Raw genomic sequence first — 25,737 nt, forward strand, 5'->3', positions numbered from 1 at the left:
GGAAGAAGGAAAAAAAAAGAAAGGAACCACAGTCTGCCCAGCAATTCGAGATATGGAACACTTCAATGGGTGGATGCATGGATCCATGATGGACACATGTACATACCTGGAGTATGCACTTCCATGTGTTGCTTACTGTCATACACCCACCTTTCATATATGACACCGTACTGCATAGGTATATGTAAATCTAGAGTGGTGAGCGGGAGAAGAACATCAACTATCTGGTAGGCAGCCGAAGGTATTCAACCTCAGGCAGATGAGATATCTTAAAGACAGAACGTTTACTAGGTATACCGTCTAGACATGTGTCGATCGAGACACACGTGGTTGGCATATTACGTTGGCTGAGCAGGTGGAGGGGTCTCCGTTATGAATTTAGGCCCAGGTCTCTCAACGTAGGAATAGTCATCGTCTCACGATGAAATGCAGGTTGTAGAACGGACTTTCACTTGCCCTCTACAACAGTAGGCAGTGGCAACTGAAGTCCACATATAGGCTCTCCCCAATTGTTACTACAAGAGACAGCCTCGACATTTAGAGACCGGATGTCAAGGTGCATCCCTAGCATGCGACTCTAGTCGTTAGCTACATCTACTAACATTTTCTAAGGTATTTTCATACCGATAGAGGACCGATTTTCAAGGAAGGGAACATTGAAGGTGGGAAACAGTGGGTGAGCCTCGGCGAAGGTAGAGGTTAGCCTCACCTCAACGGTTTAACACGTCTACTTGGCCTTTTTATCATTTGAATCTCATTTGTTACTCAAGGCAAGATAATATTAAGCTACTCATCGTAGGTGTGGATGTTCTACGTGTAGAGGGCTTGTTTACTTATTACACCCATGTTGTCATATCCATGCTCCCATGCCTCCATACATACATACCATGTTGCTGCAGCACTCCAGGAATAGGCGAGGGACTGTACGTACTCATACATACTACGCTCACAGAATTGCCTCTACCCAAGGTTGGCGAAAGCTGATGATAACAGCTATCTATGAGTAGGAGTTTTGAAAAGTAGGCTTGCCAGGGTGTTCCCACCTGCTAGTAATAAGCGGGAACCAGGGCCGCCTCCATGACCAGAATCGGACCTGTGCTCGACATTAGTGGGGGCGCTGTCGAGGAGGTGGGCGGCTATACATACCTCTTAGGTACATATATATAAAGGTTACTAGGCATAGCAGCCCTTACTATATGGGTATTAGCCAGCACGTTTACCATAGGAGCTAAACGTAAATAGGCATGATTTCGATCGAATTTCCACCATGCCCCACGTGCGTGTTATCAATAATACCCAAGGCGGTATGTATATACGTGTACATACAACGTGATGGCATAAATACCTATTTATTTCTTTGCTTTTCTCCCTCCCGCTGCCTGGTAACTCTACGTGTCATGCTATAAAGCCGGCATTTCCACGCGCCTTACCGACAGGGAGCAACACGAAAGAAACAAAAGAAAATATCGCGGACATAGGTAGAACGCAGAGCAGCATAGACCGAATGGCTGAGCTACCGGTTCGTCCAACCATCTGCTCTGATGTCGGGAATGCCTTACCTGGGCCGGGTGTTTAAATATAATATGTGCCTAATCTAACGTGGTAGGTCGGACGGAGCCCACCACCGGAGTTTATCAGTATAGGTACGCCTCAGGTACCTAGACATGTTAGGGAGAGGTGGGTGTGTACCTACATAATGGATGTGTAGTACTGCGGGCAGGTAGTATTGGATGTCTAACTTGGGCAGGTTAGTGCATAGTGCATACGCTACGCTGCTTAACCTACTAAGGTAGCTAGCGCAGGGCCGATGTCCTCCGGTCGCTCGGTCGCTCGGTCGCTCGTTGCTCTCCACACTTCCGCTGTCGATTTGACGGAATCTTGTCATTTCTTTCTCTTGCATCATCCATCCTCCCCATGTGTCCCGGGTCCCATCTCACACCCTGCCACCTATTGAAACATGGGCCTGAGCCTCCAGGCTCGTTTCAAGCTTCAATTAGGTTTACTGCGTAGTATGCCTATATATCATACGTCTTATCTTATATATCTACGTACGTAAGCCGCTCTCTGACCTCTCGACTCAAACCGCTTCGCACCTGTCTACGTCCTTGCCAGCCCTTTGATGGGACCATGCCCGAGTCGAACGGGCTAGCAGAGAGAGTGGTGTAGCATTCGCTTCAACGATCCCGTCGCTGCGATAGGCGGGCCGGTTGTGATGCAAAGAAGCCAAGCGAAATCCTAGGGAGGGGGCCCTCTCGAGGCTCGGCTGACGTTGGGGCGTGGCATTGGATCGATTCTGCGAAATTTCAAGTCGACGCCGAACTTAGACGTCGTCCTTAGTCGCCGTTAGGTGTACCCCATTCTCGAAGCCGTCGCATGCAACTGCACACCTATATACACATACACAGATGCAAACGTCTATACCTTACCTGCCCACCCACAGATACATGCCGAACATATAACTACGTGTGGCGCCTGACTCAGCTATGGCGTCGATTTCCTTGTAGATGCTAGAGGGAAATTTCCCGTTGCCCCTGGCGCGACCCTGTCCTGTTACACGTGGGAGAGGCCGACATGCTGCACTGTCTCGTACGGTGCGACATTTTTCCAAAAATACCATACTCACGGCGCGGATACCGCCAGCTCATGCCGACGTGTAAATACGTACGTGTGTAAGCTGTGCAGCTGTTGAAGACCGCTACTCCTTCACACGCACGGGCAACAGGCGGTGGCCGCGAACATCGTCCCCGAGTATCCAAGCGCGTCCGTCGTGTTTCCCGTCCCACAACCCCAAACCGAAGGCATATGTCTATCCAGGTATACATATCTATATATCTTACCCAGGACGACCAGCTCGTATCACGACGCGCCCCCGGCTAGACTTCGACTCCTGCTCGGCTGTGCTGTCCCGAGACTAGTCGCCGAATTTCCCGGGTTGCTTTGAATCTGACCTTTCGATGCGCCAAATCTTGCACATGCATAGAACCACCCCCTTGCTCGTAGCCTCACTCGCGGGTGCGATCAAGATCCCGGCTGATAACAGTAAGCGCCGCTTGGTTGGGCTACATATGCCCTTTATCAGTCGCGACGGTGCGTATGCTACCGTCCACCGTGGCGGCGACGGGCGAAACCAGATGCCCCCCCCCCCCGGTCAGGGCCGAACCTCGAGGGAACTGCCGTCTACAAGTCAGGACAACATCCCAACCGATAATTGCTGAGGCCCCGGTGAACTAAGGAATACCAGTGTGCTAACCTGACATCTCGCGTCACCCCAAGACACGGCACCACAAAACGTCTTCTGCTACAATAGGTATCGAGGGTGCCGATCACAAACAGTAGCCAACCAGCCCAACCCCCGAGTAGGCTTGGCGCTTTGCAAGGATCCCGACGCATAATTGACAATTGGCAGGTCGATTTCCTCAACCAGTCCCCCTATTGTCACCCTCTGTGCTGTAGCTCACGTGGCCACCAAATTCGAAGACTCAGCCCGGCGGTGCGGTTCCTCATCCGCGCGACGAGTAGTATACGGCAGAACGCGATGCGCCCGCTCTCTACGGGAGTCAGACGGTATCATACATGTCCTCTTTCTTTCTCTTTTTTTTTTTTCCAAGAGATGCGGCCGAATCCCGAGGGTCTGGGTAGCCCGGGATCGATCAGCTGGCCCGCAAGCCATGTCTTGTTTCTGGGTCGCCCATACCCCCCCGTTGCCGTCTATGTTGTTTGCATATCCGTATTTGTTGCTGTCGACACTATATAGGTAATCCAAGGAGTTCGGATGTTTTCGGATTAGAGCAGCCCGACAGTCCTCACGGCCAAATAACTACCGCTTTGACAATATCGGCCGTGGTCTGTTGCCTTCCCCCCCCCCCGATCATGTTTATTTCCCACCAAGCGCCATTAGCGACGATTAAATTCGGGGCATGGTGAGAAGCTAACCTGGTTCAGCCCGTGGTTCTAAATATCCGAGGCAACCAACTTGTAGCATGGACCGCTGATTCGGCCAGTTGAACAACTTTCTTGTTCTCAATTGATGAAATGGCCTGATCGAACTACAAGGTTCTTACACGGTACAGGATAAGAGACGAGCTGGCGATCAGTGGAGGGATAGATAGGCACAATGTACCTGTCGGCAAGGCGATCGAAGAGGCCTAGTCGTCGAAACTCTTCTGACTTGGCAACCTCCTCTTTTTCGCTTCGATGGCGCACTCGCGGTTCCTCGAGCGACGAACCAGAGCTACATGCTACTTCTACTTACCCCGGAGTCCCTAGGGTGTCAAGATTCGCGATGTCGTGACCCAAAATACCACCATGACGACGTCAGTTGTCGCATACTGGGAGGAGCATATTCACAATGCCCCCTCTCGCTTTCGACCAACTGCGTAGGTCATCACTCTCAGCCCTTACCATCCACCCGGAAGCCCTGCGTCGCCACTGAGCCCGTAGCAGAATGCCTCCTTTTAGGCGATCGCCGCGGCAAAAAGGTATAGGTATAACCCTCTTGCTTTGCCCTCGGCCCGGTGCTATGGTACCTAGCTTATTAACGCTTCGGATTCTTCTCTGCTTCCATGCAGATTCGGATTTGGTTAAGGACGTCGAGGACAGGACGAGAATCACCTCCAATCGCTGTCGGCCTTCTAGCTTAAAGGGTTCGCAGCAAATCTGCCCAGTCCCCCGGCTAACCTACTCCAATCGAGACAGCCGGATCGACCGTCAACGTTCCTATACTTCGCCCTGCTTACTTCCTAGTACCTTTACGCCCGTCAAGCTGTACCCCCACTCCTCACCTCTTTGCGTACCTACCGGCAGGCCGTATCATGTTCGTCACATATCCTAGGTCGTAATATTCCCTGCAACGGCCTGGCGGCTACCCGTACAACAGCCCTGAATCTATGCGGCCTACGACGTTTTTTTTGGGGGGGGGGGCGTATTCAGTTCTGGTGACGTGCGAAGACGGCCGGTGTGTCCTCAGGAATCCCCAAGGCTCGGGTGAAATGACGGCATCGCGGCCAGATCGAACTGACAATCATTACCACGACCAGGAACAAATGGACATCAGCCAGCTACCGGATGCCACCTCTCAGAACCATCGCGCAAGGACCATCCATTAGACGATTGCGTATCCCTGCATAGATATAGGCCTATTACTGCGCGTTCATGTAGGAAGCGTCCAGTGACGACGTGTAGCCCAGCCATTCTTAGTTTTCGCTTGGCACCGCATCCCTAGTTAAGAGATACTGGGGGCTTCGGTCGTCTCAAATGATAGGCCACCGCCGCCGGATCCTGGGGCTATTTTCCTTTTCTTTTCTCTTGTCGCGTGTTCAGCGAATAGGGCGCCCCGCGCCGCAGCTTACTCCGGTAGGGATTACGAATCACATACTGCTGGGTTGGCGGTGATATAATATCACCTTCACCCGAGAAAAGCCAGGCTCGTATTGAAAAGGAGGCTATAAAGGGCTTGCTTACCTTACGGCCCTACGTTACCGTATCCCACAGGTAAGGGCTAACAGCCAACTTGTTTCTATATAAGTCAGGCTGTTCCATCTGGGCGCTCGCTACCCAAGATTTAACGAGAGAACCACCCACTCCTTACCCCCCCTTCCCCTCCCCTCCCCTCCCCTCTCCCCATCATTGCAGGCGGAACTAGGTGGAAGAATCACACCACCAGCATAGCAACTACGACAAGGTAAAGACATCGGTCGCTCGATGCCATTGGCAGGACCGCCAGGCACATGCCCCGAATCGCACCCAACGGCGTGCGCACGACGAGGTCGCCAAGATTCTGTTGACCATCTTCCGCAGCGGTCGATGCCCTACATCATTACACGGCGACGCAGATTGGTTACTACTAGCCGTTCCCCCTGTACGACTCGCTTTGCTTCTTCAGGCTCTCCCAGCTGATCCGAAAGGCCTCTATCTCCCAACGACCCCGAAGTTTCGAGAGCCCCGGCTGCGCGATTTCGCTGACAAATCCCTCTGGTACCTAAATCAGACGCATTATCCCCCCTTCCCCCCTCCTTCGGGCTTTGGAGGGGGATCTGTTCCTCGATGGACTCGTCTCGTTAAGGAGGTCTACAGTGATTTGCTGTGTCGGTTGCTGTGTTGGGGCGTATACGGTATGACTTTGCACGCTCTCCGACACATATTTATCACTTCGACGCCGCGCGGGCGACGGTGGCGGCATAGCATAGGGTCAAAGTCTGTTATTAGAGCATGATGTGATGTGAGTAGTATATATATGTGTGTGTGTACATGCCACTTACTCTGGGTTAATATTGTGAGGCGACGTAAGTGTGTCACGACTATCATGACCGGGGCGCCACCACCCGACAGCGAGGAGGAGGAGGGTTCTTTACTACCCAGCTCTACCCAGCGTTCAAATACAATATGCCCCGAGCTCGCCGGTCCAATTCGCCGCCGCCGGTTTTAGATAAACGGGAGCGTTGGCGTTCCACTGAGCTGGCTTCTCCAAGGAACGTTACCTAATTAACTAGGTATGTAGAATATTGTTGTTACAATGAAGGTCACCTCGCCCTGAGAGAGCATCCCTCAGCTATATCCATCCACGAATACAAACAAATAAATTTGAGGATGCCGCCATCGCCCATACCCAAATATACCGGGCTTTGAGTGGGCCAGGTGATTCCCTCTTGTCCATCCGTCAGAGCATAAAATGCCACGTCTACCTATATACATGTGGGTGCGCTACCGCTGATCTCCTCCGAAAATTACGTTACTTCCACCGAGATGAAAACTGTCTTTTGGTCGTATTACAGTTAATTCTACCCTATATCCCGCATCGCACTGCTTGCCGAAAGGCAAGCCTGGGGTATTACATGTTGTCACATAGCGATCAGCCCTTATATGCCAACATACTACAAGCCGTAGAATGTAGGTGTCTACGTTTTGCGCGACAGTTATGAGCCAGGACGCTTCCAAGGTGTAAAATTGGTTTAGTGGTTCGACCACGGTTCAATTGTACGTGCAGCTACCTCTTACTTAGACTAGAACTGGCAGAACGGCGCCGCGCCAAGAGGTAGAGGGTTCAATACTCCGTGGACAAGTTATTACCCGCCTCAGGTGTTTAAGAAGGGGGAAGGGATGTCACGTACAGGATCAGCCCTTATATGCCAGCATACCTACTACAAGCCCTAGGATGTGGGCGTCCACGTTTTACACGATACCTACATTTAGCACCTTGGAAGCGTCCGGGCTCATAACTGTCGCTTGAAACATAAACGCCTACATTTTTCGGCTTGTAGTGTGTTGACATATAAGGGTTGGCCGCTACGTGACATACGTATTGTATGTGTATACAACTCTCGAGTCACTTGTTATCTGCTCTGCTCCCCCTATCCAGGAGGATAGATTCTGCAAAACGACCAACCAACGAAGTTGTGACCGCGGGGCCCCTTCTGCCTTCTCTACTGGCCCTTCCGAGGAGGACCTGACGGTCGTGACTGGTCGTTGTCTACGAATGGCATTCCCTGCGGCATCCACCAGTACCTGTCCCGCGTTGGCTACGGCGATCGCTTCTAGGCCGTCCACGCGGGATCCGCATACCCTGTCTACCATGTTACTTCCCCTCCCGGCATGCCGAGGCCTATGGACCCGGCTGGCGGCCCCTCCTCTGAAAGATCCAAGAATGTAGCGGGTAGACATGTAGGTACGAATAAACCAGAACCGAGTGGGGGAAGATGTGGGGACGGATTTACGGCGAAGTTCTCGCTGGGGAAGTCTATACAGGTCAAGCTGAGAAGGGCTCTTCTATACGGCTCTTTCGTAGTGACAGCTGGAATGGGAGGACTAATGCGCCATGCGAGTGCTCGGGGGTGGAATGCCCGAACGAGGCATGAGTAACTACCTCTGGGTTGATTCGACTACCGAGACCATTGAAGAGTTGACCGAGTACGTAGGTGCGATAAGGTATATAGTATATATATCATACGGCGTATATACCATAGGCATTATAAAGGATCGGCATGTGCCCCTATTTCGCCAGTCCCAAAGCCGGGGCGGCCTCTTTACGTGGATACAGTGATGATCGGGCTGTCGAATTCCAGCTAAGCTGGCGGCAAGTACACCGGCTGGGGCGTAACGATGATAATACCGAGAACCTACGCATATGCGTATATTACCTACGCAACGGTGCGTAGCTTCGCCTGCCTACTTGGAACGACCGCTCGCAGCCTCTCTGCGTGGGCACGTTCCCCTCTGCCTACCTGTGTCTAGCTCGCTCACCTAGATCGACGGCTGGTCGGGGGTAATGACAGCTTGACTACCGGAGAGGGATACGCCGCGCTGTACCCCATCGCGCACTCGTTTCCCCACGCGTGATATGACCGAGAAACAGCTGGGTCGGGGGCGTACCCCCTCGTCCGGTGGGTAAGAGATAGAGGATGGCCCGTCTACCTACTTACCGAGAACAACGTAGTAACGCTTGGACGGGTAAATTTGTAGCGTGAAGGCGCAGCGCGGGTTATGCGTGTTACACAACCGTGAAACCCGACTTAGATATTCCATCTCGGGGTTCGCGGGTCTCTCGAGGGCCTAGATACTCCTACCTGTTAGTTCGAGATATAGGTTTCTCTGCGGATGACCCCAGAGCCCTCTGAGCATGCCTATGCGTGTGTGGGGTCTGGGGGGGGGCGAAGTGTCATGCGCGGCGAGGCGAGTCACGCCGGATTCGAGGGATTTCTGGGGTAGAGCTTGTGTGGCTTGAAATTCCGTAGTTACTTACCTAGGAATAAGCCCGACTGTTAGTCATAGATATCAGGGTTCCGGCTGGAAACAGACCATTGGTATCATGAGGAGTGACCCGTACGCACACCTATATAGCTGCCCCCGCTCGTTCAGCGACTATAAGCGACAGCCTCATCCTCGTCGCCATTCCCGCCTATCCTCTCATACCCCCACGACCGCCACGGCCAGCCGAAGCGGGTGGGTCCAAGACCACGGCGCGGCTAGGCTCTGCTAGCTGAGCACAAGCGTGGGAGAAATGCCAGATGGATAAATGTGCCTTCTGGTTCACGGGACGGTCGCTCAGCCTGTCCTGGAGGAGATAGCGCCGGGGAGGGAGTGGAGGGGAGTCGAGATGGGCGTCTACGTGCGGCAGGGCTGTTGTATGATGACGCACTCAGACGTCGGTGTATATACCTTGCCGGATTCTCTCTTTCTAGACGTCGAGAAGGGGAGGGGGCTGCGCAGGAGGCCAATGGGAGCTCCCGCTGACGAGGTCTGGAGACATGTGCTCTGGAGAGGGGATGGGCCTAGCCTCGTCGAGGGAGGGAGCTGAAGATAGACTGACCCCTGCGGTAAGGGCCCGGCTACTACGTCGCAGAGATGGGCAATGTGAAGTAGGCAGAGGGAGGGACGAGGGTAGTAGAGTCAACACGCTCCAATCTGGCCAATATAGGCATGCTAGGTACCTCCCAGGGTGCGCTGCGTGCTGGGTGGGCTATATGTCGGTTCTACGCGGCCCATTATTGGCCGATCCAGGCCTGGGGGTCTTCCGCCGCCTTTTCTCTTTTTCTCCTCCCTCCTCGTCCATCCCCCAATCCTCGCCTCGCGAACCAGCTACAGCTACAGCACCCAGCCAGTCAGCTCGGTCGTCTTCGTCTACCTCGTCGCCTACGTCTCTGCGGTGTATAATCGCCGAAGATATCCGGTTACATACCTGGGAATTAGGAGAGAAATACCCTCTTGCCACACTCCTTCCTGCTGGGCTGCCCGTCGCCAACCCGTTCTCGCGCCTCCATCGTCCGCCACCCGCGCACAACGGGTTACGCCTATGTGCGCGCCTCTGTCGCGGTAACAACACTTGCAAGCGACTTGAAGTCTTTGCGCTTGCAGTAGGGGGACGGAAGAAAGACTTATCTGCACGGCCGTGTTTCTCATTGCGTTCTATTTTGGATACCCATTCGTACTTATTGGTCTGTTTATTGAACAAGCCTCTCTCGCTGACGGTGGTTGATTGGCTGGTGTGACGGGGTCGACGTCGCGATTCAGCTGTCATCCATTGTCGCTGCATGAGATTGCTCGCCGGCATAATCTCCTCTTCTCTCCCGACGCTTCGGCACGCTTTCGGCCAAGATCGTCGCGCGGAGCGATACCGCCCCATCCCTCAGCTCGCAATGGCCGACTACGACAAGTCGATCCGCCAGTTCGAAGGCCTCAGCACCACCACGGCCGTCACTGGCGGCACCGGCAATGAGGTCCGGTTCGGCCCCGCCAGCGGCAGCGGCAGTGTCTCCGACGATGCCGCTACCCACGAAGCCGTCGGCCAGGGACTGCAGCAGATCGAGGCCGGAAAGGTGCACTGGTACTCGTACCTGGCCACCACTGACTTCTGGGTCGTCCTCCTCCTCGGCCAGGTGCTCGCCCTCTGCATCACCGCCACCAACACCTTCTCTACCTTCCTCGTCAACTACGGCACTTCCATCCCGGCCTTCCAGACCGTCTTCACCTATATCCTGCTGTCCCTCATCTATCTGACCTATACCCTCTACCACTACGGCCCGAAGAGGTACGCCCAGATCCTGCTACGGGACGGCTGGAAGTACTTCATCCTCAGCTTCCTCGACGTCCAGGGCAACTATTTCACCGTCCTGGCCTATCGCTACACCAACATCCTCTCCGCCCAGCTGATCAACTTCTGGGCCATCGTGTGCGTTGTCATCGTCTCCTTCCTCCTGCTGCGCGTGCGGTACAAGATCTTTCAGATCGCCGGCATCCTGATCTGCTGCGGCGGCATGGGCATCTTGCTGGCCAGCGACCACATCCAGGGCATCAATGGCGGCAGCGGCGAAAACATGCTCAAGGGCGACCTGTTCGCCCTGCTGGGCGCCACCTGCTACGGCCTCACCAACGCCTTCGAGGAGTGGTACGTCAGCAAGCGCCCCATGTACGAAGTGCTGTCGTTCATGGGCCTCTTCGGCATGATCATCAACGGCGTGCAGGCTGCCATCTTCGACCGCGAGAGCTTCCGGCAAGCCACGTGGAACAACTCGGTGGCCAGCTACCTCGTCGGCTACACGCTGGTGCTGGCCTTTTTCTACTCGGTCGTGCCCTTCGTCCTGCGCATCGCCTCGGCCGCCTTCTACAACATCTCGCTGCTGACGGCGAACTTCTGGGGGACCATCATCGGCATCCACGTGTTCGGCTACGCCATCCACTTCATGTACCCCGTCGCCTTCGTGCTCATCATCCTCGGGCTCACCGTCTACTTCGTCGCCGGCAGCATCCTCGGCGACTCCAAGAAGCCCTGGCTGGGCGACAACCAGGAGGACGGGGTCGCCGGCTTCGGCACCGCGAAGCTGAAGGCGCTGAACATGGCGCGCAAACAGGGCCTGGCCCAAACAAACAGCGCTGTTTAACAACACCCTCCTCCCTTTCGACCCCTACCAGGGCGGCGCCGACGGCGTTCTGTCGTAGTTGTGAGGTCGGGACAGGTTTGCGGCGGAGTGGGGTTTCACGATATCCACGTATTGACGACTTAAGGGGTTGGGGCAGCGAAGCAGCGTAAGGTTAACAAGAGGAGATGTATTCATGAGTTTTTGTATCGAAGATTTCGCTGACAGCGTGTGCCTTGTGATGCCATAATGGCCTGTATTGTACAACCTGTGAGGATGTATGGTAGTAGACTTGGGCGCAGGTAGGTACGCTCTCTGTAGGTGCCTAGGATGTAAATAAGAAGCCCCTCTTACTCGTCGCATCTACTGACGTGTATTATGCCAGTTTCCTTCACCTCTCCAACACACCTCCAACCGACTTGCCTTGCTATACTGCCTACCTAGACGTACTCGAGGCGGGCAAAAAGCACCTCGTTATGACTCCTCCCTCTTGCTAGTGAACCCTAGTACTAAGTTTCTGGCGTTCGCTTTTCTCAAGTAAGCTCCTGTCGGTGTAGAACGACCTTTGGAGCTCTCGTGCGCCAGCCGGCCCGACGCTCCCCTTTCCTCTCTTCGTTTCACGCTTGGCGCCTACACACCTACGCCGTTCGCCATTCGCAATCCTCCCAGCCGCGGTATGCGGGCACCGCCTATGACTCTATCTCTATCGTCTAGCTCCTATTGAGCGCAGTGTGTCGGCCTTGTCACATCCCAAGCAACTTTCTACGGTACGCATCGCTTCCGGCCTCGGGTTACTAGGCGCCTCGGATCGGATCGGAAAGAATACGCTGAAGGGACTTGAGGTGGTGGTACTTGGTTAACCTCCCCGTGGGCCTACGGTTTGCGCGACACAATGCTCCGCGTCGCCCACGCCGATGTCGTGCAAGGCTGGAGTTATCATTAACACTATATATTCTCGGGGGGCTACCCTACTTCGTTGGCCGCGACGAGTCGCCAAGTCGCGGGGAGTGGTGGGCGAGAGGGAGAAAAAAAAAAGGAGAGAGAAAACCACGTGTCAACTGAACACACGACAGGTAACGCTTACTATGCTGCGAGCTATGCTAATATGCTAAGACGATAATAACGACGACAGCGGCCATGCAATGCTCTGTACCATCCCCGAACGCCCCTGGACCGAGCCGGAAAAGCCAGCCAATTCTATGTGTACTGGAACTGAGCGTACTACATGTCGACGAAAGGGGAAAAAAAAAAAGGGGGTGGGGGGGGGGACATGGGAGTTGGGGGTATCTCGGTTGCTGCACAATATGCTGCTATCGATTCTCGATTCGACAAAGGGAAAAAAGAAATAAAGAAATCGGAGAAATATAGCGGAGCAACAATGGTAGTATCGGTAGGGACTGTCAGAAGCGGATAGAAAAGACCTAGTTAGGTTGGTGGTTCCCTGCCCCCCGTTCGAACGTATATATATCTGCGGTGCGTGCTACGCGGCACCGATGCTGCTGCCATGCTGCCATGCTTTGCAGCCGACTATCCCGGCTTGGCGTCTTGGCCGCGACGCGATCGACAGCCAGGCTCTCAGGCCTGGCCGCGGCCGAAGTCGTCCCCGACGATCGCCGGGCTCCGCAGCCCGCGGCCGGGGGCGTTCACCGTGGCGGCGCGCGACGGCGGCGGCCTCGCGGGGGATCCCGGCAGCGACACGGGCGCCGTGTCGGCGCGCCTCGGGTACGGCTGGTTCGGGCGGCGCGCGCGGGGCGAGGGCTCGTTCCCGCCGTGGTGGTAGTAGTGGTTGCTGCTGTTGTGGCTCTGCGACGGCGTCCACGGGCGGCTGAACGACCGGAACCCGAACGGCGACTCGGCGCGCGCGCCGCCCGGCAGCCGGGGCGGGGAGAACACGGGAGACTCGCCGCCGCGCCCGAACGGCGAGTCGGCGTGCGGCAGGAACGGCGACTCGGCCCGCGAAGCGGAGAAGAGCGGCGAGTCCGAGCGCAAGAAGACCGCGCCCCCGGCCCCCGCCACCGCCGCCGCCGACCCGGCGTCGAACGAAGAACCCGTCGGCGACGGCAGCGGCCAGTCCGACGAGTCCGGCGTGGGGACGTTGCGGTGGCCGAGGCGCGGCCCCGGCAGCTCCTCCGGCGTGTTTACCATGTCGCCCCCCAACGACGCCGCCGGGTAGTCGCTCGCAGCGGTTAGGAGCCGCAGCTTCGTGGCGCCCCGGGCTGGCGGCGGCGGCGCGAGCTGCGCCTCTAGCGGAGGGAACCGCGGGCTAGCCAGCGGACCGGTACGCGGTATCAAGGGACTGTCGGGAGAGGGCGGGTGGTCGTCGTCGTCGTCGTCGGTCGAGTAGTAGTTATTGGTCATGTTGCGCTCGAGTTCTCGTTGCTGCCGGGGTGGCTGCTGGGCCGGCCGCGGTTGTGGCCGCGGTTGGGGCTGCGGCTGCGGCTGCGACTGCGACTGTGGTTGTGACTGCTGCGGCCGTCGGTGAATCTCGATCTCGTACTCGTCCGCCGTAGGGCGGCGTACCCGTCGCGTGTCCGGTCTTCTGGCGGCCCGGCCGTAGGCGCCTACTGCGGAAACGGGCGGACCAGGAGGCCTGCGCGATCCTGCTCCGGTAGGAGTCTGCGGTCGTGAGCTCGAGGTGAACGGGGTGGCCGGCGACGCACTGCGATCCGGCGTGCGGGGGCGAAATTCAAAATCGACAGAGGGCGGCGGCAGCGGACCACGCTCCAGCCGCCGCTGCTGCTGCGTCATGATCGTCGACGCCTGGGGGCCGCCCGAGGTCTTCGGCCGCGCGACCGGCGAGGCTGCCATCAGCATCGCCATGTAGTCCGGCTTCGCAAGTTCCTCGACCGTCATCTCCAGGCTCCGCCTCCGAGGCGCGCTTGCGGTTAAAGCGTCGCGCCGGGCCTCGACCGTCCGGATCGTCGGCTCGGCCCAGAGGTCTCCCAATCTAGCGGAGCTGCTGTTGTTGCTGCGGTTATTACTGCTAGTTCTGCTCAAGCTTGGACCTGGGCCTGGGCGTTTCGCCTCGCTGCTTCCACGGGGCGTCGGTATAGGCGACGGGATCGCGGCCGGGTCGTGGGAGTCGGGCATATCTCGTATATTCTGCACCTCCTTGAGCGTGGTTGTGCCATTTCCTGTGGCTCCGCTCCTGTGGTGACCGCCTCTACTCGGCGGGCGGAAATATTCATCTCTAGAGTACGGAGGGCGCTCTAGGACTGGGCTCTCTGCGCCGCGGATCGACTGCGGAGGAGAGGGGGGTTTCGTGAGTGACTGGCGCCTGCTCCGCGAACCGACCGGGTATGCCGGAGGACTAGGCATCGCGATCCGCAGCGGCGTCGGAATCTCGTCGTCGTCGCTGCTCGGCATCGGGCCGGCGAAGTCCTCGTACGGCTCGTCCTCCATCAAAGGAAACCTCGGTGCAGGCGCGGGCGCCAGGGACGACGGCAGGCCGTCGGAGTGCATATCGAAGGGGCTCATCCAATTCTGCTGCTTCACAGGCGTGCCCGGCCGAGAAGGATTGCGCATAGGGACTGGCGGCGGCAGCGGCGGGAGCTCCGAGGTCGAAGAATTGCACGAGCTAGGCGTTCCTAGGTTCGGGCTCGACGCGTGTTGCTTCAGCCCCGGGTGTGTCGGCCGCGAGAGATCGGAAATGCTGGCGGGAGTCATGCTGGGAGCCTCGGAGCTATAGTTGATGGCTATCGTCCGCGAGTGATTGAGCCTGAAAGAATGCGATGTGCCGGGGCGGGAGGCCGACTCAACGTTCCCGCCGTACGTCGCGCTCCGCCCGTTTGCCTTGCTAAGGAACTGTTCCCCCGTCGGCTGGTCATCTTGCTCCTCGTTCCTACGTGGCTGGGTAGAAGAATCTACTTCGTTCGCCGGCTTCCTGCGCAAGCTGTTAGCTCGAATTCGAGTCTCACGCCCGGTCCGATGTAACGTCTAGTTTCTCTCGCTCGTTGCTTTCACCCCCTTGCTATACTCACTTCTTCTTTTCACCACCGATCTTGAATCCAAATATTGAAACCATGGTGCAAATTCCCACCCGACGAAAATCATATATTCCAAGGAAATACCACACGAGCACGCAGGCATGCACATACACCGCTCTCCCACATCCAGCAGGAAGCAAACCGTCCTAGACGCTCCTCGGTAAAGGCAGAGCAACAGGATGGAACGATAGAAGGCCGGGCGAAAAAAAAAGAACAGAATTTAGTTATCGGTTAGACTCCAGGGAAGAATAGCTCGGACCGCAGAATCGGGACCAGGATCGCGACTTAGGACGTGTTAAACAGCGGGGTTGAAACGAGGGTGCTTAACAGTACCTGTCGATCGTAATAGCAGCCGGAGACACCACGTTACGGAGAGGGGAGGGGGCCGTAGGCGTATTCGAGTTGGGATGACAGGATAGAGTGACATGCGCTGACAAGCCCTCCCCGAATGTAAATTAAAATAATAAAAAAAGGTCGAAAGTGAAAAAAAGATCTCGGAGGTTTCTAGCTGTGTATTTGCGGAAAGCGACCTTAGGCGTATAACAAACTTGCCCGGGGAGGGTTTAGAGAAGAAAATATTCACGATACGAAGTAAGGGTAGCAGCAGCAGTAGGTAGGTAGGTAGGGGAGTAGGTAATAGGGCAGGTATAGGGGTCACGTATTCGTCTCCTCCCCCCTAATCAGGCACGTCGACTTTCCAGGCCCAACGACAGCAGCGAGCTTCCGCGCGCACTCGCACACACAGGTAGAGAGAGAGAGAGAGAGAGGGTAGGAGGGGGGGAGAATATGTCGTCGTGGTCGAGGCCAGAGAGGAGCTGGCTTTAATGACGCCAATAAGAATGACAGCAATAATAATAATAGTACCTGCACGCTATATGCGTGGCATCGGTGCGTGCGATGCGACCACCTCTCTCCTACATGACATGTACATAATGTAATGTTAAATACCGGGGGGGGGGGGAGACGACGGGCATGACCGTCGATGGAGCAGAGTCGGGGCGAGAAGAGGGAGAGGGAGAGGAGACCACGGTCTATTACATTTGTTATGTGCATACGTACGTACATACATATACACACATACACACATCCACAGACATCGGCACAACGCACTGATGCCTTGCTTTTGTCCCTCCTCTGCTTCCCGGCGGGCGGACAGGACGGGACCGTCTTTAGCGAAGGTTATGCATGCGACAGGTGGCTCCCGAAGGAGGAGAGCAGACGCCTGAGAGAGACTGGGTACAGCTCGTCTGTGTAGGTATATGGTAGGGCCGTCGAGGGACTTTAGGTATCGAGGAAAGTAACTACCTACATCCCATACACACACGTGCAGACGGAGATGGTGCGGTAGGGTAGCGCGCCCACGGGCAACTCGCCAGTCTGTGCGACCTGGTGGGTGGGTGATGATGATTGGCGAGGGACCTTCTCTCTCTCTTCTGGCTCCGGCAAACTCGCAGGGGAGAAAGGGGGGGGAGGGATGGGAGCCGCGACACCGGTGAGTGTCGGGGCTTGGTGTATGGGAGAGATATAGGTACGTGGAGAAAGGAGAGGCTTCGACTAGCTTGTCGGTGATGTGTGGGATTGCACGGAGATGAGACGGGTAGGCAGGAGGAGCACCGGCTACTACTATACGACGTGTGCAGTGCTGTGTAGGATATAATGTGCATACATACCTACCCATCTCCCTACCTCCATACGTACGTGTACATACAGACGAAGAGAAGCGCTGAGCCCAGAACGAGCGTTGGGCCGTATTTTCGCGTACCTACGCAAGGCAGACGAGGAGCGAGGAGAGCGCTCAGGTCGGACTGCGCTGTTGCTCGCCCTTCTTCCACTGCTGCGGCTTAATACCTGCCCCTGGTATAGCTCCCCGGGATATACCTGCATAGGTATGTATACATATATATGTATGTTCCACGTATAGGCATTATACCCGAGTGGATATACATATACGTGCGTACACAAGAGGGAGGAGAGGAGAATAAAGACGGAAAACGAGAGGGGAAACGGAGAAGGAAAGGAAAGCAACCAACCCATTCAGGGGGCGGTCGACCGCTGGCAGGACAGGGGGGCTCCCCCCTGGCACCCTGGTCCGGGTCCGGGTCCGGGTCTTGGCAGGGGCACCACCCTTTTCTTGGGCTTCTGTTATGTCATCGTCCCTATCCGCAAAAGTCCTTTCTCCCCCCCTTCTTCTCTCCTCCCGTCCCGGGGGGTGAACGGGGCTCGTCCGGCGATCTGCCTCTCTCTCTTTCTCTCTCTCTCTCTCCTCTGCTGCTGCCTCGTTTCTGCACCGTCCGTTGCGCGTGGGCGCGGGATGCTGAGCGTAAAGATAGGCCCTAACTACGCGAGAATGCCTGCCGTGTGCATGTCGCGGGGCCGGGTTCGTCCTGTCTCCTGACGAACATGACTGCCTCTATGTACACGTACATACGCACGCGTACGTATGTACAAGTTGCTATGCTGCTACGTCGCAACAGCTAAGCTCCGAGACGGGGGGGGGGAGGGTGGCAGGGGAGAGTTGTCGAAGCGGGACAAGGGGAATAGATATATGTGTAGATGCTACGCAAGATTGCCACATCGATAGCTAGAACTATCGTCGGCGCGGTTTGGTTCGGCTCGGCTCGGTTGGGTTGGACGAGATGAGCTGGGCTTGGGTCGGTTCATGCGAGCGCGCGCCGGGAATGCTACCTGCGCAGCTTGCGCCATGTGCGAGCGAGCAAGCAATACCCGGCGGGCAGAGCGCGCATTGCATGTGTGTGTGTGTGTGTGCTATCTGGGTTACGGATGTGGTGAGTGCGCGCGCATACCATACATACGTGCGCAGGAGGGCTGGCCCCATCATCCATCTGCGATGGGCACCTCGCAATCTCACCTGCGTATATTGTCGACCTGGCCCAGAGCGCTACCTCCGCTACCGCGCCGCGCGCCTGACGCACCGCTCCTGTGCGTATGGTATGGGATGGGTGCTTGTACGTCGAGAGAGGGCGAGGGCGAGGGCGAGAGACGAGAGAAAACAGAAAACCGTCAGATGCACCCCAAAAAGAAGGCAAGAAAACGTGCTCGTGACACACGCCACCACCATCGCCCAGTAAATCTCACCTAGCATCCTGCCGAGCCCGCCGCCACGCTCCTGGGGAGAGAAGGGAGAGAGAAACAAGCAAATATCAATAGGTAGGTAAATAAATCTGGACCTAGGCGAAGAGATAGATAGGTAGGTAGCCTTGGAGCAGCTTGCTCGATAGGCACCCGCAACCACGCCGTCGCCGCGCAGCAGCAAGGGCCCCTGCGAATCCGATCCAGCTCGGATTGATCCGGCCGTCCTCGTCTCATTTTAAAAGGGAGCCTCCCCCCCCAAACGCTGGTCCCTGGCACGTTGTACGTGCATATATTGCTATCCATGCTAATTTGCATACATACATGGATGCATACATACATACACATATACGTGCATATGAGTACATATCACATGCCTAGCTCTACTCCCTACCTCAAGGTACCTAACCTCGTCGCCATCAGGAAATTAAGTATGCACGTATGCGTGCTCTGCCCTCCTACACGTGCATCCCTCCCCTCTCTCCCTCACTCTATCCGCATCCCGCCAACGCCGTTGTTTGCGACGATCCGGAGCTTTACGCGCCTACGCTACTACTCCTGCTCCTGATCCAGTCCTCCGGCCCGATGCCAGCGACTCGGAACCGCTAACTCGGCACCGTCGGCGATAGCGCGTTGGCGCTGCTCCAGCCTGGCCAGGGTACGGTTGCTAGTAAGGATAAATACATCCTCGCAGCGCCCTATGGCGAACATAGGTAAGGAGGGTAGATAGGAAGAAGGTAGGTGAGGCGGGGAGGTTAGGCGTGTAGGTCGGTGCGCCGTAGACGGCCAGGCGTGGCCGCGGTCCTCGCGACCGCGATACCCGCACGCACACATGCCTATACCCACCTATACATCTACGGGCAAGGCGCGCACATCTCCTGCCCCGGGGAAGCTAGACGGGAAATGGCCCGAGAGAGCCGGGCGTGGAGGCGAGAAAAGCAACGTCATGGTTATATTTACATCTGCTTAACCGTCTCCGACTGGCCATTCTGCCGATCTGCCTGGCTCCGTCTCTTGCCTCGGCCGAAGTCCGCCTGCGCGAGCAAGGAGGGCGAGCGCACACACGACATGCCTGGGCTTCCGCGACAAGTCGTGCTAGCCCTCGCCCTCTTCTTCTTCTTGTTCTTCTACAACACGTCACCACCACACTAGTTACCGTACATACAATCGATACCCTATGCCTCGTCGTCCTGCTGTAGTTGTCATTGTCCCGCCATGGGATACCCGGATCGCATCCCACATATCCGTCGGACTTGCGAGAACGAAACCAATAGTTAAGTCAACTGCCTAGGCGATTCGACGAAACCACTCTCGTGCAGCGAAACCAGCATCGTGGGCCGCTGCGAAGTGGCTGTATCAACCCTCTCTCACAGCGTCGAGGCGAGCTTGTCGCCGCTGTCGGCACCACCGGTCTCGGCAGCGGCTCCCGGGCTGTCCTTTCCTTCCAGGCTGTCCTTCCCTTCTAGGCTGTTCTTCCCTTCCAGGCTGTCCTTTCCTTCCGGGCCGTCCTCTTTCGGCACGGCCGGTTGTTTTGTGGGCTCGTAGCTCAAGGATGCTTTCTCACCGTCCTTCGCCTCTGCTTGGGCGTCCTTGCTTTCTCCTCGCTCCTCCCCTCGTGGCGGCGGCGACGATGGCGATGACGGGCTTCTCTCGCCCTCTGCCGCAGGAACAGGGCGAGGAGATCCCGACGGGCCTGCCTTGCCGTCGCCTGCGCGCTGCGGCGCATCAGCGCGCGTAGTAGCCTCCTGAGCGGACCCTTTCGCAGCACCACCGCCGTCGCTGCCGCGGCTGGCCCCCCCTCTCCTATGTCTTTCTTGCATCTGCTTCAGGAGGTTAGCGTCGAATCCGAACCGGTTGGAGACGGCTGCGGCGGCGCGGCCCTCTTCGTAGGAGAGCCCCAACTTTAGTCCCATGTCCTCGACGAGGTGGTTGAGCTCGTCCCGGGTGACGGCCGCCCCCTTCTCCCTCTCCTTCTTCTCCTCCTCGGCGCTGGCGCCGGCGATCTGGCGGTCCGCCTCGGCGTCGCCGACGGTGGCGCGCCACGCCGCCTCGAGCTCGTCGCGCCAGCCCAGCGCGTCGGCCAGCTTGCGGACGCCCGAGTCGCAGTCGCCGAGGCACAGGACGTCGTCGGCGCGGGAGCCGAGGTCGCCGACACGCTCGAGGTTGAAGAGTAGGCGAGGTACGCCCGGGCCGGCGCCGCGCGGTAGGCTGGCGAAGGGTTGCACGAGCAGGCTCGTGCCCATGACGAGCAGCAGGTCGGCCGCCGCCGGCACCGAGCGGTTCTCGTAGAAGAGCTGGGGTAGCTGCTCGCCGAAGAAGACGATATCGGGCTTGACAAGGCCGTTGCAGCCCGGCTCGGGGCAGCGCGCCGGCTCGCCGCGGCGTACGTGGTCCGCCATCAGGTCATCTGGGTAGGCGGTCCGACAGTCGATGCAGCGCTGGGTAGCGAAGCTGCCGTGGGCCTCGACGATGAGATGGGCGGGCACGCCGGCGGCGCGCTCGAGGCAGTCGATGTTCTGGGTGAAGAGCATGCGCAGGAGGCCCTTCTTAGCCAGCAGGGCGATGAATAGGTGAGACACGGTCGGGCTAAAGTTGCCCGGATACAGCTCCTTGGCGAGGAGGTAGAACGGCGCCGGGTTACGGCGAAAGAAGTCGATCTCGAAGACGGCCTCGGGATTGGGCAGGTTGAGGCGCGCGAGATTGTGGTACAGCCCCGTCTTGGGGGAGCGGAAGTCGGGGACTACCCAGGCCGGTTAGTATGCAACTCTTTCTCTCCTGCTCGCCCGCCCTCTCCCTTTTCTGCTCCTGTCTGGTTTCGAAACGAAGGGAGTAAAGAGGGGGAGTAGTAGCACGCGGGGGTCGTCTGCTGAGAAGGTACGGGCGAGCGGCGATAGGAAAATTGCGAATGTACTCTATGTGTACGGGCGGGCTAGGTGTGAAAGTGAAAGTCGGGATCGCAGATATACTCACTTCCGGCCGCGGTGGAGATGCCGGCGCCGGTCATGACGACGATGCGTTTGGCGCGGCCGTCCTTGATGAGCTGGGCAACGGCGGCCAAGCTGCGCTCCGACAGGGTGTCGGGCGGGGTATCCGGGTCCACGAGCTGCGACGTCTCTTGACCCATCCCGAGCGGTAGCCACGGACGCGGCTTCGGCCCTCTCTGATGGCGCGGCCTCTTCCGGCGACCTATGGTGCCTGGAGCTCCGAAGCGACGGAGAATGGCTCGTATCTTTGCCTCGTGCCAGTCCGGCAATCCTGGTCTGGGTTCGTGGGACGGCTGCTGCTACTGCTAGTGACGGAGCGGCGGAGCTCTGCGTGTGGTTGGTAGGGGGAGTAGTAGTTGAGTTATCGAAGGATAAGAGGGGTTGGTGGGAGGAACCTGTAGGTGGGATGGACGAGATGAGAGGGAGGATTGTTTAGGTAGGTAGGTAGGTTTTCGGGCCGTAGCGAGTGCCCTTTTTTTTAAATCTTCTTTTTCTGGGTTAAAATAAAATTTCATGGAAGGATGCGTCCGCAGTCGAATTCGGGTCCTCGAAGTAGCAGTGGCGTAGCTAACTAACTGCCTTGCAAGCTGCTGTGGAGATATTTATACTTAGCCACGCTCCTCCTCCCCCCCCCCTTCAAGTTTCCATGTTACTGACCGGTAACGTTCCGAGTAAATACCTACAACCTTAGGTACCTAACCTACGTGTAGAGCCACGTACCCTAGCCGTGTCAGTAACATAGGTAGGAGGTACCTAGCATGAAAGCTATTCGGGTCGGGTAGCTACCTGCCTAGGTGCCTTAGGTAGCTAGTAGCTGCCCTGCCCGAGGTTACATAACCCACGTACGTATACATGCATGTTGTGTTGTTGTATATGCGCATATACACGGGGCGGTATTGTGATGGATAGGTAGGTATATAGCACCGGCGTAGGTGGCTTTGCCAGGCAGAGGCAGGCGAGCAGGGAGATCCGTGCGTAATCAAGCCGTTACATCACGTGTAGGTACTTCTAGCCTCAAGGCCGTGTCGTCCCGCCCGTGCTGCCGCCCCGGAGGAGGGCTACAACCGCGCCATGTACGATGTGCGCAAGTCGATACGGTGAATCAGGCATGTGAACGTTCGCGCCAGCGCATCGGGACAACCATTATTGCAAACCATGCCGATCGGTGGCTGACTTAAAACCCTACTGACGTGTGGTACGGTCTTGATCGACCCAGACGTCTTTGTCTTTCGCTGTCCACCTCACTGCCGGCTTGGCCGGGTATCCCTCACGACTACTGACAAATATTCCTCTATTACTATTGGGGAGACGCATCCTATTCCGTTGGAGCCTATCCTAGTAGCCCCTTCTTAATCAGTCTAAGGCGGATTTGCTGCCGGAGAGACTGCCTAGATAGCTTTTGTTCGTGTCCTCCATCGTCGTGACAACGAGCGTAAGAACTCACATACAACTCGCCCCTCTCAGGTATTTTGCCGTGAACCTTCGTGTTTAGGCGATTAAACGACCCGATGCTCGGGTCCCCCCTGCCTTCAGCTTATCTCGCGTCCCTGTTTATATTTTTTATCTTTTCACTTTTTTTTGTTCCGTTCTTCTTTTCTCGCATCCTATCATACATATGCCCCCGAGGCTGGCTGATCTACTACAGGATGGTCGGGCTGCTTATTGCAAAGCCCATTCGACCGTTTCGAGAGCCAGCATGACGAGGACCAACGTCGAAGGCAGAATCCTGTTTGCGGTTAGACGGCCGTGACTCCCTCCCAGTCATTAGATGGTTGGCAACTTACCAGATGACGTAGCTTTGGAACAATATCTTAGACATGACTCCTTCGTATACCTCGTTGATCTGGCAGATCTGCGCCAGCTGTAGCGCACTGGGCGCGCCCGTGAGGAGGAAGCACACAACGACGAAGATTGGGTCGTCGACGATGCTGACGGGGAAATACTTGGCAAAGAGCGCGATGATAGGTGCCATGATGAGGGTAGGGAGGAGCATGCGGCTGATGAGCGACGCTATAAGAAGTCGGGTTCCAATCTGCTCCTCTTCGGGATCTTTACTCTCGTGGTTTTGCGTGTTTCGCGCTAGGTTGGCTCCCAACACTACCAGGATCAGCGGAACAGCGACACCGCCGGTCTGAGACACGGCTCTCGTCACGCTGTTGTTGATGAACGTGCCCTCCTTGAAGAAGAGCCGCTGCAGATCCGGCACCGAGGCCACGACGATGGCGAACAGCATCGCCCATAGTGGTGGGTTCATGAACTCCCAGACGAAGCTGTACACTCGAAGCAACACTCTCCCGAATCCGTTCATCACAACGCGCATAGGTCGTGGCAGGCATTTATACGCACGCTTAACCAGCCGGACGCTGCGTCGCTTGGTCGACGAGACTGCTCTCCGGATGCCGAGCATCGTGCGACCATGGTAACTTGCGACTTCACCGATAATGTTTTCATCATCCAAGTCGCGCATGCGAGGGAACGACAAAATCTCGTCAGGCTCGCCGGCAGGCTTTACAGTATCACCATCGACACCGCCAGTGCCCTTGTTATACTTCTTCAGACGTTTCCTCGTCGAGCCCGTCTCATCTTCGGAATCGGTAGGCGATGCCGTCGAGGTGCCGGCGACCGGAGTCCTGCCAGCGGGTTCGTAGACGTCTGACTCATATGAGTTCTCGGAGTGGTTGTCTTCCGTCGAACTCTCGGCCAATTCAGGTATCAAGGCTCCGTTGGGAGGTTCGTCGGTATACCTTCCCTCTTCAATGGTCTCATCACGGTACTCTTCATATCGACTCTTGGGTGCCAGCAAGACATGGTAACCCCAGCTCCAACGAACCAGCTGCCCTAGCTGTTGGAATATTAGGAGGTACAAGATGCCGCGGGCAGCCACCTCGTCGTCTGTGTCACCCTTGATCCTATCCCAGTGGAGTCCCTTCAACGTTTGGGATAAGGAGATGACTAGGGATATAGGCAGCGAGTTGGAATTGCCGAACACGCCCATGGCTGTTACGAAATTGGCCGGCCGCTTCTTGAGACGGAATGCTTTTCCCACACCAACGGATACCACATATGAGATAAACGTCTGTATGATAAAGATGACTGGAATAACTGCAAGGTCGATCAATTTATCGGCATTGAGTTGCGAGGCCAGTTTGGTAAAAACTAAAAATCGCACGTTAGCGAGATAGCTAGATTAATATCCGATACAGTGCGTCGGCGTACTTAGGCATGGCGTAAACAACATAACATTGAGGTTCGCTAAGAACTTCTGCTTCTCGGCGTCGAAATGACCCAATCTGGCGATGACATATCCAGGTAAGCTGACGCAAACGACCTCCAGCACCGCCTCGAAGACCAGCAGTAGTAGGTTATCAAGAGAGGGATGGCTGTCGTGAGGTTTTTGCTTCAACATTGCCATCGCTGGTGTTTGCAGCGTCCATTCCAAGAGCTGGTTGTTAATGCGATAAGAGGCAGGTTTGGCATTGAACCACTCCATCTTGACCGAACCGGAGGAATGACAGGGGTTGGTGATGTTGTTGTTAAGGTTATTTTTTTCTCTTCTATCCCTTTAGCTGAGGAGGTTCACGGCGGTTATCGGTGGCAACCAGCCTCAAAGAGTTGACTTGCTGGATGCGGCGCTGGGCCGGGGACGGGTGGGACAGTAGGGAGAGGCGGCAGGTGTCGCGTCCCAGCTTGTTGATTGGTTCACAATGCTAGCGCCGAGAGCTGTGATGATGAGTTGATTTCGTCGAGAAATCCCAGCGTAATCCAGGCCAGCTGCAAAGCAGTCGAGGACAACGTCAAGATGGCGGAATGCCGGATCAAACACAAAAAGACCAACAGGAAAAAAAAAAAACAAAGAAATGCGGCGAGGTGCAATAAAAAAGGAACAGGGGAAAAAAGGGGAACGAAGAAAAGGTGAGTGAAGAGAGGGAAGATAGAGAGCGCCACCGGAATACGAGGCTGCTTCTCTGGTTGATGAAGGGGATTAATGTTCTGGCAGGACGCGCAGAATAAAAAAGGTGGTGGAAAGGAAAAAAGCGCAGAGGGAACCGGCGCAGAAAGGGAAAAGATATAAAAGGTAGCGAGGTTTGGGATGTCCAGGGGCGTTGAGCTCTGACTGCCTAAGTTCCGTTTCTTCCTGCTCCTCACCACCGAGTTGCAACGCAACAAGGGCAGCTGTCTAGGGTGAATTGCCTTATTCGACAAAGCAGTGTGTGGTGGCGACCAGGTACAGTCGCGTAACCAGTACTTGGCCCTCGCAGATAGGTACATATATTCGAGTACCCCTAAACCCGCGGCGGAGGTGTGCAGGTACAACGGAAAGCCTGCGTGCCC

At 56.4% G+C, this 25,737-nt stretch overlaps 6 protein-coding genes across 6 annotated transcripts; 1 reads left to right on the forward strand and 5 right to left on the reverse strand.

Annotated features, from left to right (window-relative positions):
- Nucleotides 1–10,127: 10,127 nt before the first annotated feature.
- Nucleotides 10,128–11,369, forward strand: GGS23DRAFT_602563 (DUF914-domain-containing protein; the record flags this gene model as incomplete). Its single annotated transcript, XM_051519343.1, has 1 exon — nucleotides 10,128–11,369. One exon carries the CDS (start codon nucleotides 10,128–10,130, stop codon nucleotides 11,367–11,369), a length of 1,242 nt encoding a protein of 413 aa, XP_051376198.1.
- Nucleotides 11,370–12,816: 1,447 nt separating this feature from the next.
- On the reverse strand, nucleotides 12,817–15,820 carry GGS23DRAFT_180122 (uncharacterized protein). The gene is made up of 2 exons (XM_051511631.1): nucleotides 15,326–15,820; nucleotides 12,817–15,228 (listed from the first exon to the last, which is right to left on the reverse strand). The coding sequence occupies exons 1-2, from the start codon at nucleotides 15,367–15,369 to the stop codon at nucleotides 12,921–12,923; spliced, it is 2,352 nt and encodes a 783-aa protein (XP_051376199.1). The 5' UTR covers nucleotides 15,370–15,820; the 3' UTR covers nucleotides 12,817–12,920.
- Nucleotides 15,692–17,121, reverse strand: GGS23DRAFT_180091 (uncharacterized protein). Its single transcript, XM_051511630.1, has one exon. It carries the CDS (start codon nucleotides 17,007–17,009, stop codon nucleotides 16,272–16,274), a length of 738 nt encoding a protein of 245 aa, XP_051376200.1. The 5' UTR covers nucleotides 17,010–17,121; the 3' UTR covers nucleotides 15,692–16,271.
- Nucleotides 17,122–17,508: 387 nt separating this feature from the next.
- Nucleotides 17,509–18,330, reverse strand: GGS23DRAFT_548604 (uncharacterized protein). Its single transcript, XM_051515155.1, has one exon. The coding sequence runs from the start codon at nucleotides 18,168–18,170 to the stop codon at nucleotides 17,919–17,921; it is 252 nt and encodes an 83-aa protein (XP_051376201.1). The 5' UTR covers nucleotides 18,171–18,330; the 3' UTR covers nucleotides 17,509–17,918.
- A 994-nt stretch (nucleotides 18,331–19,324) lies between these two features.
- GGS23DRAFT_548608 (NAD-dependent deacetylase sirtuin-2) lies at nucleotides 19,325–21,962 on the reverse strand. The gene is made up of 2 exons (XM_051515156.1): nucleotides 21,392–21,962; nucleotides 19,325–21,161 (listed from the first exon to the last, which is right to left on the reverse strand). Exons 1-2 carry the CDS (start codon nucleotides 21,543–21,545, stop codon nucleotides 19,789–19,791), a joined length of 1,527 nt encoding a protein of 508 aa, XP_051376202.1. The 5' UTR covers nucleotides 21,546–21,962; the 3' UTR covers nucleotides 19,325–19,788.
- A 1,102-nt stretch (nucleotides 21,963–23,064) lies between these two features.
- GGS23DRAFT_592803 (auxin efflux carrier) lies at nucleotides 23,065–24,811 on the reverse strand (the record flags this gene model as incomplete). Its single annotated transcript, XM_051517937.1, has 3 exons — nucleotides 23,065–23,131; nucleotides 23,190–24,561; nucleotides 24,622–24,811. The coding sequence occupies 3 exons, from the start codon at nucleotides 24,809–24,811 to the stop codon at nucleotides 23,065–23,067; spliced, it is 1,629 nt and encodes a 542-aa protein (XP_051376203.1).
- Nucleotides 24,812–25,737: the final 926 nt, after the last annotated feature.

Source organism: Durotheca rogersii (genome assembly GCF_024521655.1).
Source record: "Durotheca rogersii strain YMJ 92031201 chromosome Unknown GGS23scaffold_2, whole genome shotgun sequence".
In the NCBI taxonomy this organism is placed as follows: Eukaryota; Fungi; Ascomycota; class Sordariomycetes; order Xylariales; family Xylariaceae; genus Durotheca; species Durotheca rogersii.

Bases quoted from the DNA above. Each gene is read 5' to 3' on its own strand.
- GGS23DRAFT_180091 (XM_051511630.1), bottom strand. From the start codon at position 17,009: ATGGGTAGGTATGTATGCACATTATATCCTACACAGCACTGCACACGT.
- GGS23DRAFT_548604 (XM_051515155.1), bottom strand. From the start codon at position 18,170: ATGATGGGGCCAGCCCTCCTGCGCACGTATGTATGGTATGCGCGCGCA.
- GGS23DRAFT_180122 (XM_051511631.1), bottom strand. From the start codon at position 15,369: ATGGTTTCAATATTTGGATTCAAGATCGGTGGTGAAAAGAAGAA. The intron at 15,229-15,325 runs GTGAGTATAGCA...CAGCTTGCGCAG, and splicing joins ATCGGTGGTGAAAAGAAGAA to GAAGCCGGCGAACGAAGTAG.
- GGS23DRAFT_548608 (XM_051515156.1), bottom strand. From the start codon at position 21,545: ATGGGTCAAGAGACGTCGCAGCTCGTGGACCCGGATACCCCGCCCGAC. The intron at 21,162-21,391 runs GTGAGTATATCT...CGGCCTGGGTAG, and splicing joins CATCTCCACCGCGGCCGGAA to TCCCCGACTTCCGCTCCCCC.